General features: G+C 36.0%; 1 protein-coding gene across 1 annotated transcript in view; it reads right to left on the bottom strand.

Annotated features, from left to right (window-relative positions):
• Window positions 1–12244, bottom strand: part of DMGDH (dimethylglycine dehydrogenase) — a 40395-nt gene that overhangs the window by 1299 nt on the left and 26852 nt on the right. Inside the window, exons 12-15 of the mRNA XM_066181252.1 lie at window positions 11596–11813; window positions 10545–10702; window positions 9374–9433; window positions 113–247 (exon numbers count right to left, since the gene is read on the bottom strand). Of these exons, the coding sequence (XP_066037349.1) occupies window positions 113–247; window positions 9374–9433; window positions 10545–10702; window positions 11596–11813 (571 nt within the window). The remainder of the gene's footprint in view (window positions 1–112; window positions 248–9373; window positions 9434–10544; window positions 10703–11595; window positions 11814–12244) is intronic.

Genomic DNA, 12244 nt, shown 5'->3' with positions numbered 1-12244 from the left:
AAATTTTTATGTGCCAGTAAAGTAGAAATAATTCATTCACACTTGAAACACAAAGATTCTGTCCATGGATAATTAAGACTGATGTTTTTGCAACATGAACTATAGTCCTTGCCTTGCCATTGTGCCACACGCTCTCATTTCCCTCTGGATCAACATTATCTGTGTCCACGGTGAGATATACCAGTCGTCGTTTGAGCCCTTTTTCTTTAATCTGCTTCAGTGCTTGTTTTCCTGTAAAGTCTGCTGCCTGAAAAAATACAAGATAATGATATGTTTATTTGGGTTCTTCAATATGTTTAGAGATATAAACATCTAAATGTGTCTTAATGTGTTTGTCTGTCACATAAGTATTTTGTATGAAATATAGATGAAATCAAATCTTTGGCAGATAGTATATCTTGTATCCTGATATTTTTATACTGGTATATTATACTTTGGTAACTGTATTCTGTATATTTGTTTTCATAGATATCAGCCTTTAATATCCATAATTCTAATGCAGTAGAAACACATACATAGTTACAGCTGTGTTGTAAGACTACCTGCCCAGTTAAAGTTGTAAGCCAGAAGACTGTACATCATTTCAGTGTCTATGACAAGAAGTGAGTTCCAAAACCCAGATCCTAAAGTCTGGGCCTTGCTCTGTCAACCTTTTGAAACCATCATCAATTTATGACAGTAATCTGTCAGTATTCCACTTTGATGTCTCTGCCAGGCTGCACAGCTGGCAATTTACTCCATATTCTTGTTTTAGTGTAAGTACGGTTTTTTCCCATATCTACCGTCTTATGGCATAAAGCAGCATGTTTTGTAAAGAACACTGCTATTGTCTGGAGTTCCCTTTTTCAGCCTGGTTGGAAAGGTACAAGCAGATTCTCATATTTCCAGGAAACGACTGCAGAAATTATGGGGGTAGTCATTGCCAAGTCTCAGAACACGCAAGGGTATATAGGACAGTATTTACTGTATCTGATCACACTGAGCTGATTCCACTAGCCTGATTCTACCAGAATCATTTAGGTAGGAAGGGGCCTCTGAGCTCATTGAATGCAATCTTTCACTAATCACTGCCTTATCAACTATAGCATAGCATGAAGTGTCATGTCCAGTTGTTTCTTGAACATCTCCAGGGATGGTGACTCCACCACCTCCCTGGACAGTCCTTTCCAATGCTAAACAACCATGAAGAAATTCTTCATGATGTCCATTTTTTCTCCTATGCCATAGATCAGACAGAACAAAAGAATTCTATTCAAACTAAATTGACAAATACACACAAGCCAGCCCCATAGGTAGAAATATAGTAGCAGTTACAAAGTCCTCTAGCTTTCCAGCCTTTGCTTCATTAGCAGTGAAAGCCATTTTAAGGCAGTTGATCTTAGGTCTGAAGGAGGAATTATATTAATTTGATGAGTGTTTAAGGGAAAAGAAATGAAATATTGTTGAAGTCTTCAAAAATACTGTTTCTGGTAATGTTCTTTAATTTCAGTAGAGAATTATTGCACTGTCAGAATTACAAGCAACACGTACATGGAATAGATATTATACAGTTAGCTCATGTGTTCTTATATTTCTTGAGGTCCATATAAATCCATATGTAGTCTCAGAAGAAATTATTTAAGTGATGAAGAGCTTTTGCACTATGAAAGGCTAGGCTCTATAAGCAGTTGTGAAAAACACTTTATGAACCAGTTAAGGAGCAGTTAGTCTGAAAATCAAGGTGATTCAGCTGGGGATAACGCAGATACTGCACATTGAGATCAGAGCTGGCACCCTTTGGGGAAAAAAGGCATGAAATACAGCTCAGATCAGGAAAAAGACTGTGATGATTAATTTTAAATATAATGTCAAGATGCTGCTGCAAAATATAAAGCAAAGATCTTACACCAGAGAATAACCAGCTACTCTCACTTTTCTGCCACATGGTAGGTGCAACTGTAAGAAAGACCCTCAACTAGAAATGTAAATAAGACTGTATAGTATAGCATGACTCACACACTAAAATGTTTTGCATAACAAAGAGAAATACCAAGAAGTAAACATTCTACAGGAATACTTAGCATTGAATCAATTCCTTCCTACTCACACTAATGTAATATCAGGTATTTAGTCACGTGGAGTGTAACTGTGGAACTAAACACAAGTATACAAATGCAATGTTATATGCCCTAGGTATGGAAGCCACTAGAACAAGCAGCTAGCAGGTTTTAAAATCTAAGCGTGGATCATTTTTTGCCTGTTGCCTGCAGATACAAAATTAAATCCTTTCGCAATTAATTTTAACTGGGCCAAGCTTTTGGCCATCTGGAATAAACCACTACATAGCTGTTATGCTAACTGAAGAAGCATATGGGGGATTTCATGTAAAGGGCTTTTTCTTTACTATTTTCTGTTCATTGAAGGTTAAGAATGATGGCTTGGAAAAATAACCAGGATGTTACCTAGAATTCAAACTCTAAATTCTTCTCTCATATATATATATGCACATACTGCAAAAATGTCTGTATCTACATGTATAGATACATAAATAGATGCATATATACACACATACTTGAACACTATATGAACATGCATAAAAATGTATGTGTGAAAATACATGTGTATATGTAATGCACAACTCTGAAAGTCTATATACACTTTTAAATATTTAAAGCAGCTTCTTAAATTCCAACTATAGGAATTCAACTAGTTCACTTTACTTCTTTTACAGTTCTTGGGCACCCATGTCGATTTCACACTAATGTATTCCCACCATTATTCATTTTTTCTTTTTAAGTATATGTGCATGGGATTGTTCATTCCAATCAAAATAGAATTTGGAAGCTGATGCATTCAACCTCAGCCTGGCTATTTTTGGTAACAAATGCTTCCTCTTTCCAGGAGAAAAATAGTCAGTTTGGATACTACTTCTATTTGCTTTATCTTATCATACAAAATATAATGAAAAAAAAAATCCTATTTAAACCGGTATAATCCAATAAATCAATATAAAAAACGCCCATACCAGCAAAACAGAATAAAAAGAACAGAAACAAATAAAAACATTAAACCATTCCAACCTTGAACAAATATCAAATTTAAAGTTGCTTTTCACTGTCTGAGTTAAAAAAAATGACTCAACATGTAGGAACAATGTAAAATTTTAATACTAGTTTAAGTAAAGATAGTCCTAAAAAGCTAAGCTTAGAATATAGAAAATTTGGCACAAATTCCCAAAGCATTAAGCTTTGGCAGACGTAATGGTTTTTACATAAAATAAATGCACTTCTTAGACAATAAAGATAAAGACAATATCTAATGCTTAGCTTCATTTAATTTGAGTGCAGTTCACCAGATAAAAAGATGGGCTGTTCCTTTTTACGTGTGTGTTAGAAAAGTTTAGATAAAATTAAAATGAAAAATCATATCACAAAGACAAATCAGCCAAATTTTTAAAATAGCACATAGCTAAAGAGATACCACTGATTAGTTCATTTATTACTATACTGTATATATGTATTGGCCTTACTCTTCTTATCAGGCTTTTACTTTGTGTTAGTTGGCATGTGTTTGAAAGCACAAGAGAAACGCGTTGTTTTTTAAAAAGAGTTTACGAGACAATAACCAATGTGATTTTTTTATGCACAGTGAGATACCTTGAAGAGTTTAACTTACTGTGTTTCAAATGTACCTGGCTTTCAATGGCACCCCAATCCTATTTCTAATCATCTGTAAAAACCTCTTCTGGTTTAAGGGAAGCCAAGGAATAGAAGTTATCTATAAACCTTTAAAAATCCTTTTTTGTTTGTTTCTCAGACTGTGCAGTTGATCTGAATAAAGTCAAAGTGTCTAAAAAGAAATACTCCATATCTGTGCAACAGTTGCAGCAAAGACATACAACTCTTTCAAGAAGGAACTGCTGTAATTTTGTAATTTATTCAGTATAACCACTTAGGACTGTGGGCGTAGAGTCAAATTATGAACACAAAGTCACCCAACTGAGTAAGGCAGCACCAAGAGCTGCTGTCATCTACTAAAACCATAATCTTACAATGCTCTGGGGGTAGCCTCTATACAGTATTTTGAAATTTTTCGTAGCTAGATGCTCTTTAATTATTTCCAGGGTAACACTCAAATGATATCTGCCTCACCAGCCTGATAAATTAAGACAAATTTTCCTCTTGGAGAGGAAATATTTGACAAGTTTGTGTTTCTGTAGTAAATCAAAGCTACAACTTAGACCACACAGTAGTTTTGTAAGGGAGGTGGCCAGTCTGTGTGTATGGCACCTGCACCAATGCATCTTTCAGTCCACCTAAGCCTTCTTTTATGCAGTCAGCAGTAGGAAATTGATATGATAAAAGCAGCTGATGAATTACTGAATTATTTTGGCTCAAAATCCCTATCTTAGTGGTGGTTATTCCTTTACATGGCCAAACAAACACACAGGGAGTCACCTAGATGTGCATTTTATGCAGATAACAAAATCTTTGGAGATTCTTTCTAACATGTTTCCTGACCTGTATAAATTTATGGAATAAGTCCTCTGTTTTCTGACCTTCTGGACACCAAATGAAGTAATGATAGAATACAGTTCCACTCACTCCTGAACTTCAGTTTGAATGGGGATAGGACTTAGGTGCAAAAGTACACTCAATACGTTATAGGCATAATAAATGGGGATTGAAAGGGGGCCAAAGGGGAAGAAGTACCACACCCCATCTCAAATTTCCTTCCACCACTCCATTCTTTTTCCTGTCCCCAGGCTCCTTAGCCCTTCTCCAGTAAAGCCTCTGCTCTTTCTTCTTCCTCCTCTTCCCTTTCTTGTGTAGAGTAAAGCTGTCATGGAATACAATCTTATTTCAGATTATGGAGTGGGGTCAGTGACCACTATTGTGTCATTCCTCTCAGAACAAAAGGGATGCAAGCTGGAGAAGTGAAGCAAGGGCAGACAATGGCAGTCAAGGGGAGATGCAGGTATTCTTGAAGTTTGGACTGTTCCACACTAAGACCCTGAGAACATGAGCTGGACTGAAACAACCGAGGGGCAGTTTTGGCGAGTAGCCAGGACAGAAACAAATTACTAGAAAGAGGAGGGAAAAAAATTGTAAATCTAAGCATGGTATCAAAGGAATAAAAGGGTGGAGGCACATCCATAGAACTGCTCGTCCTAGTTTATTTCCTGAGAGACAATATCTTATGTATTGTTATGTCGGAGGTTAAGTCAAGGACTCAAGGACTGGATCTTGTCATTCACTTACCTATATGAAACTGATGGGTGTGACAAAACTTCTATTCATAATGCATACCAAAGCAATTAAATACTCATGTGTCTAACAGGTGTAATAGTAAAAACCACCCAAAGTCAAAGTGAGAAAAAGAGGTGGCACTTGTAGCCTGAGAGATGTGCTTTGACAAGGACATTCAAGCAATCACAGAGCAGGGATGGGGGAGATGAAATGCAATTAGTAATGAGCAGACAAGATAAAAAGCAAGAATCAAAGGAGAAGATTTTAGGTTGGTAGTAAAAAGGGGGGGGAAAGGAGCTGCTAGAATAGACCTAAGAGGAAATAAGAGATTCTGGATATAGAAAAATCTGTAAAGAAGTTTGGAATTGAGGAAAAAACCTGCCCCAGTAAATAAAGAGGGCCCAAGGCAAAGAAACACTGCCTCCAAAACCAGTAGTTTCTCCTAGCGGAAAAACTGATGAAATAAGAAAAGAAATATCTGAGTTAAGCACGCAGATCCTGATCTATAAGAGCAGACTAGAGCAGAGTTTCAAATGGTTTCCTTTATCTATTGCACTCCCTCCCCAAGCCGCGGTGTTGTTCCCAGGTTTATATTCCTGCAGCAAGCGCGACCAGGAGATGGCAGCCTTGGATACAGCAACACCAGCACAAACCCACCAACAGCCAACTGCAGGCTTCGAGCTCAGAAAAATCCTTCTGAAAGAATTAAGTTCCATGAGCTGGTATGAAGGTTTTTCACTCTAACATCAAATTTCGTAGGGATTTCTGGTCCATTACAGTCAGGAGAAAAATAAGGCTATTTCCAGCATTCAGAGGTGAAATACTATGTTTTTGAGCACTTGAAAACCTGAGCAAGTGCAAATGTACGGAACAGTATTCTTGGATGTGGACCAAAAAGAATTGCAGATTTTCTTTTCTGAAGATTTTATGTGTATTTCCTGGCACAGTGACTAACATTAGGACTCTACTGAATATTTAGTAGCAGAGTGCTTATTAATGAGATGAGGCTGTCTAACAACTATCTAAAACTAACTTACTAAATGTAATTGAACAGCCAAAATAAAGATAACAGTATTAAAACAAACCCCATCTCTATACTGGAAAGAATTTTGTTGTGAAATCATGAAAGCATTTCATATTCTAAATTATAAGTTAATCCTGTTAGTGTCCCTCCACTTTAGTTAAATTGCAGCCCGTCCTGCTCATCTGTGCGTGGAAGCAACTAACACTAACATTAGCAAAACTGGGATTATCAAGCAGACTCTAGAGAAAACTACCTAGAACAATGCCTCAGACTTACTGACAAAATTAAAATTGTGACAGAAACCCTGTGGAAATGGGTTTATTTATTGCCATGTTATAAATTAATACCCTGTGAGGAAAAAGGAATCTTCAGCTTTGAAGAGTTTTCCCTATTACCCATCATAAAAAAACCTGCTAGTCTGTCTGTACATGAAAATGATGTATACACTAAACTTTATAAACACAGAGACCATGAGGATTTCATGGGGACTTTACATCTCTTCATATATATTTCCCAAATATTTGAATGTCTTCTTGTAGAAGTTAAAATTTTTTTGATCATATTACCTTCGCTGGCATCTGGCTCTTGATTCATTTTAATCTGTTTAGAAACTGTTTTCATTTTCCATGATATATCACTTGAGATTCGCCTATGCTATGTTTTGTGAGCAATTTCAGCTGCTTGTTGCATAGTAAGAAGCACTCAAGTAATTAACTTAACAGTGCCTTTTGGTTCTAATTTACGCAGAAATCACCACTTTCCCCAGCTAGGGGCGCATGCTTAAAGAAATAATCCGTGTGAGGTGCTGAACAGACCAAAATGTCAAAACACAGTATTTAAGTACCTTTTGCTTGTAATTTTTATCTCGTTTACCCTTTTTTGAGGGGAAGGTTTCCATAACAATAGAAACAGGTAACAAAAGAGTGTTTTGCTTGTGTTCAGTCACGGCAGCCTGTAAAGAATGGTGAGGTCTGTGCTATGCCAAATGTGCAACAAAACCAGAGGCATGGAACAGGGACTCAAACTGCCCAGAAGGAGAGTAAATAATCTCACACTGCATTTCATGCTACAGTGTTTAGAGTGCTTCTGAAGTGTCAACATACATTCACAGCTGCCCTCATTTAAGTCAATAAAAAAACATTGATTATTTTCTTTTTCACATTAGTTCAGCAAAACTGGCAAATGTTTCAGGCTGACATGCTGCATTTCTGCAGGACATTCATTCATGCCCATTTGTCTACAAGGTGAGTACCTGCTCTGGAGAACTGCTCCAACCCTGCATTTCAACCATGCAGAGAGTGTGCAGAGTGACTAAAGAATCAAAGTGCTTCTTTCACAGTAATGCCTTCCTATGATCCGCATGGGTATCTTGGCAAGCAACAGCTTTCCCTGCTTATGGCTGCTTTCCTACTTACACTAAAGGAAAGGGAAAAAAAAAAAAAAAGGAAAACAAACGACATATCAAAAAGAAGTGGAAAGAAAAACAAGGAATAGTAACATTTTTTTATTGCCTTCCCTGCAATTCCTGCTAATCTCTCCTCAAGATGGAAAGGCTTAAATGTGTAAATGCAACTTAGTCCTAATCTATAAAATTCTGTGTTTCCCTTGCATGTGTCACTTCCTCGGATTAAGGCGAAATTATACTACCCAATGGAGAGAGCTGTAACTCCACTACATGTAGGAACTGCCATTGACATCCTTGGAAGCACCCTGCCTCAATTCTGCACAGGCTGAAGAACTTTACCTTCTACAGACAGGTTCAACAGTGAGAGGAAAAACACCTTCCTGGGTTTGTTCTGTTATGGTTAGTGAAATTGTCTCATAAATAAAAAAGCATCCTTTTATGTTTAACATACTTCTGTAATTCTTTCCTATGCAAAGTTTAAGAGTTGTTTTTTTTTTATTTAGAGCTGTAACTTAAAGTTTGGGATTCTTCTTATCAGTTTTACAGTACCTCTACAAAACAGGGCAAAAATATCAAGGACCATTTATTACCATTTCAGGTATGATAGGAGCATAAATAATTAGTTTGTTGCTATACGACATTGCATAATTGTCAAGATTAAATGTTTTGCAAACATTTTTTCTTCTTGATCTCCCTTATATACTTAAATTTACAAATTAATAATTGAAGCAAAGGATTAAATCAGAAATAGCCCATCATTCAGGACACCTCACTTGCAATATCTCGGACCAGATTTTTCATGTTAGAAACTTCAGATCCCTTGTGAAGGCAACTACTGTTTGAGCTCACAAAGTAACTGATAGCAGCAGATGGCTTCAGATCTGCACAGAACATGATTTCACCAGATTTCTTGGAAAGGTCCTCTATTTGACAGAGTTTAGACATTTAGTTTGTGATTCATTTGGACCAGGAAAGAGAATTGCAAGCAATTTTTTGTATCTGTTAGATTAAAACAGAATTTTATTTGCTAAAATATTAATACAAAAAAGAGTGAGGTTGCTAATTAAAGAAGATCAAACAACATCATTTATTTTTAACTGCACAGTTAAATTCAACTAGCTCAATTCTTTAACCTTCAAATCAGGTGAAAACAAATTATGAGCAGAGGACTTCTTCTGAAATTCCATGAACAATTAATTATTCTTTTAACCATTATACTAATTTACTTAGATTTAACATATTGCTGTCAGTTGTCCCTAGCAGTTCTAAAAAACGTACTTTTTTTCATTAATTGTTGTACCAGACTTGTAGGCAGGGAAAAAAATTCTAGAGATACCTGCTTTAACAAGAATGAACAGGTAGAATATTGTCATAATATGAACAGGTTTGTTCAACTTTTGTATATATGTGTGTGTGTGTATGGTTACAAAAGTACATGACTAAAATTTCACTCTGAAAATAAATCTTAAAGAGTGATTTTTCATGAAGACGACATTTAGCATTTGCAACTTCCTGATCTAATGTATAATTTTGACAGCAAGGAACATGGGGAAGATTTTTTTAAACAAGTTGCTACTTGTAAAATAATTATAATTATAGTTGTGTCAATGATTTACTAAATCTATTTTATTTTCCAGCTAATGGCATTTTTCATGTTCAAACACCTAAGGAATCATCTTGGACATAACAGAACATTTTAAAAATAGTAAGACATACCTTGTTTAGCTTTACAAAATACTCCAGTCCAGCTTCCAAGGGATTAGTGTCACAGTTCATCTGTTAAAAGATAAAAATTCACCATCCATACATGATGGACCATCATAGCTTTTGGATTGGGTGGTTTATTTATTCATTCCATACATCCTTCTATTTACTCCTATGTCAAAGTCTTCCACACTGCATGTGCACAACTTCTGTCTGAAATTACTGCAAGCTTCCAACATGGAATTCAGACAAGGTATCAACTAGCACACCTAATATGACACATAGATATGTAAACCAGTCATCTAAGGTTCCATAATCAAAGTAAACACTTCAGTAAGAAACAGGATTTTTCATCAAAGCAGAATGGAGCCTCAGAAGAATGAGTAACAGGTATGCACACCATTTTGCCACGCAGCAGAGAGGCTTAGCTGGAGAGGGAAATAAAACACAAAGCCAATTTCATTCACCACCTTCACATTAGGTGTAGGGGGAAAAATTTCTCAGGCAGCACTTGAAGAAAGAATGAAAATAAGCAGCACAGGGCAAACCAAATGGACCCCTAAATTCCCACCATTTCAAGTTTTTGAGTTCTTTCATTTCCAAAGGAAAAATTCAAGGTAAAATGAAATTATCCTGATTTCTCCCAAATTCTCTAGGTCCTCTGAGTACTTCTTTATTATGAATGAGCAAATTCTGCAGAAAAAACATAGCAGGAAATGAAAAAGTTCCAGATACATTATGAAGCAAAAATTATTTGCCTCTCATGACATAGCTATTAGAGAAATAAAACACTTTGAGAACCTGTCAGCCAAGCCTTTGATTTTAAAACACTAGAGCTCAGCAAAACCCTCATAATTTTTTTTATACACAAGAGGAAAACTATCCATGAATCAAAGTAAGGGTTTCTTTTCCAGCAGTGCAATGGAGTATACCAGTTGTTTTTATTTAGAAAATCACCAATAAGAATCACAGCAGCTTTTCCTGCTTAAGCAATTTTTTTTCATCTCAAAATGAGAAAATGATACAAATAAGAGCTGTGCTAACTATGACTTAAAGCTGCATAGTCATAACAAAATAAAAAAATAAAATATAAAAACCCTACCAACACAACACCCCCTGCTCCACCAAAAAAAAACAACCCCAAACCTCCAGAAAGAATAATACAGAAGTTGTATTTCCTGACCTCTGCTCCCCAGGCTCGGAAACCCTTTTCCAGCCTCAAAGTATTTAAAGCATATGTTCCAAAGTTGTCAATTCCCTCTTCTTGGCCAGCTTCCATGATTGCATTGTAAAGAGGTACAGAATCTTGTTTTCTGTGGTAGAGCTCCCAGCCCAATTCACCTGTTACACAAGCAAGATTAATATTACCATCAGTTCAGTTAAATGATCCTAATAAATTTATTCCTGTCCTTGGTCAAAAGTGACGTTCAGTGCCATAAGTGTTAATTCACACTCCAGGGTCAATTCTATGACATAGCAAGTCTAATTCCCAGCAAGAACTACCAGAGGATTTTTGCCATACATTTTTAACAGTGGTACTATTATTCAAATTTAAACTGTAAACTGAAAAGTGTGGGTAAAAAAGCTATCAAAATAACTGATAAGAAAAGGTCATGTAACAAAGTCACAAGGATAAATTAGGGACATTATAAACAGATGATAACTTGGCAAGTGAATAGCAATTGTAACTCAGTGTAAATAAGAATGAGTGTACTTAACATATTAAGCACAACAGAAAGAGAATATGAATTGCAAGGACTTCAGCTGCTTCAGAATGTTCTCAATTCAGTCTATTACACTCAAAATGGATGAAAAAAGAAATTTAAATTTAAAAAAGTAACTGAGAAAGCCAAATACTAACCACTACAGCATTACATTTTCAAGGCACATTACAAACACTAATATACGGTAATCCAAAAACAATTCTTGACGTTGGTTTTGCAGCAAATACCAAAGAGGTTATCAGAACTGGACTTTTGTTCTGCAAAACAAATATTTACACTACAGGGTATTTCTAGAAAAAAAGGTCTTGGAAAAACTCAGCACAGACCCTGACCATATCACATTTGAAAATCAATGTACTGTGATGCCTCCCACACTTATGTGTAAGATGTAACAAACCTACTTCTTATGAATACATGATGAGACTTATAGTTTTCAACATAATTTTAGTGACATTTATTATTTTATTCATTGTCTCTTTCCTTAAGTGTGTGTTTTTCTCTATTGCTTACCTGTGTAAGATATCCTAATGGCAGTAACAGGAATATTGGAGAGTTTCAGTTGTCTACACTGGAGAAACTTAAAGGAAGCATCACTGAGGTCTTCATTTGTCAACTTCTGGAGGACCTGTCGTGCGTATGGACCTGCTACACTAAGTACTCCCATCTCATCTGTCACATTTTCTATTTCAACTTTGTATCCACCGCTTGTTATTTGCTCTTCTATCCATCTGCACATAAAACGTAACACTGATGTTACACTTCTTATGAAAAAAAAAAAAAAAGAATTTAATAAGATTTTACTAGGAGTTATTTTTTTGTTAGCGTTCATTTCCTCAGCAGCTTGCAGTCCCACACTCTCAAAACCTACAAAATTATGTGCTACATTAGATAGACAAATCCATCGTTGATGATAAACAGAGTTTTCTGGTGAGACACTGATATAGGAACACAGGCATCTGATAGAGCCAGGAAAGAAAAGCGTTTAAATGGGTAGAACAGTATTTTTAAGGTACAAGAAAGAAGTGATCTCCCACAATGACAACAGATTTGGGTTTGGACCCAGGATGTGTTAATAAAATGTCACGTACAAAAAGAGTAAGGAATAAACACTATGAACATAAGAAATCTCTAAATTTCTGTGACAACAGAAATGTATAGG

The sequence above is a fragment of the Chamaea fasciata genome, unplaced genomic scaffold (assembly GCF_029207755.1).
Source record: "Chamaea fasciata isolate MVZ Bird 193981 ecotype frontalis unplaced genomic scaffold, bChaFas1.0.hap1 SCAF_4, whole genome shotgun sequence".
Classification (NCBI taxonomy): Eukaryota; Metazoa; Chordata; class Aves; order Passeriformes; family Sylviidae; genus Chamaea; species Chamaea fasciata.
This window is presented reverse-complemented; position numbering and strand designations above follow the sequence as displayed.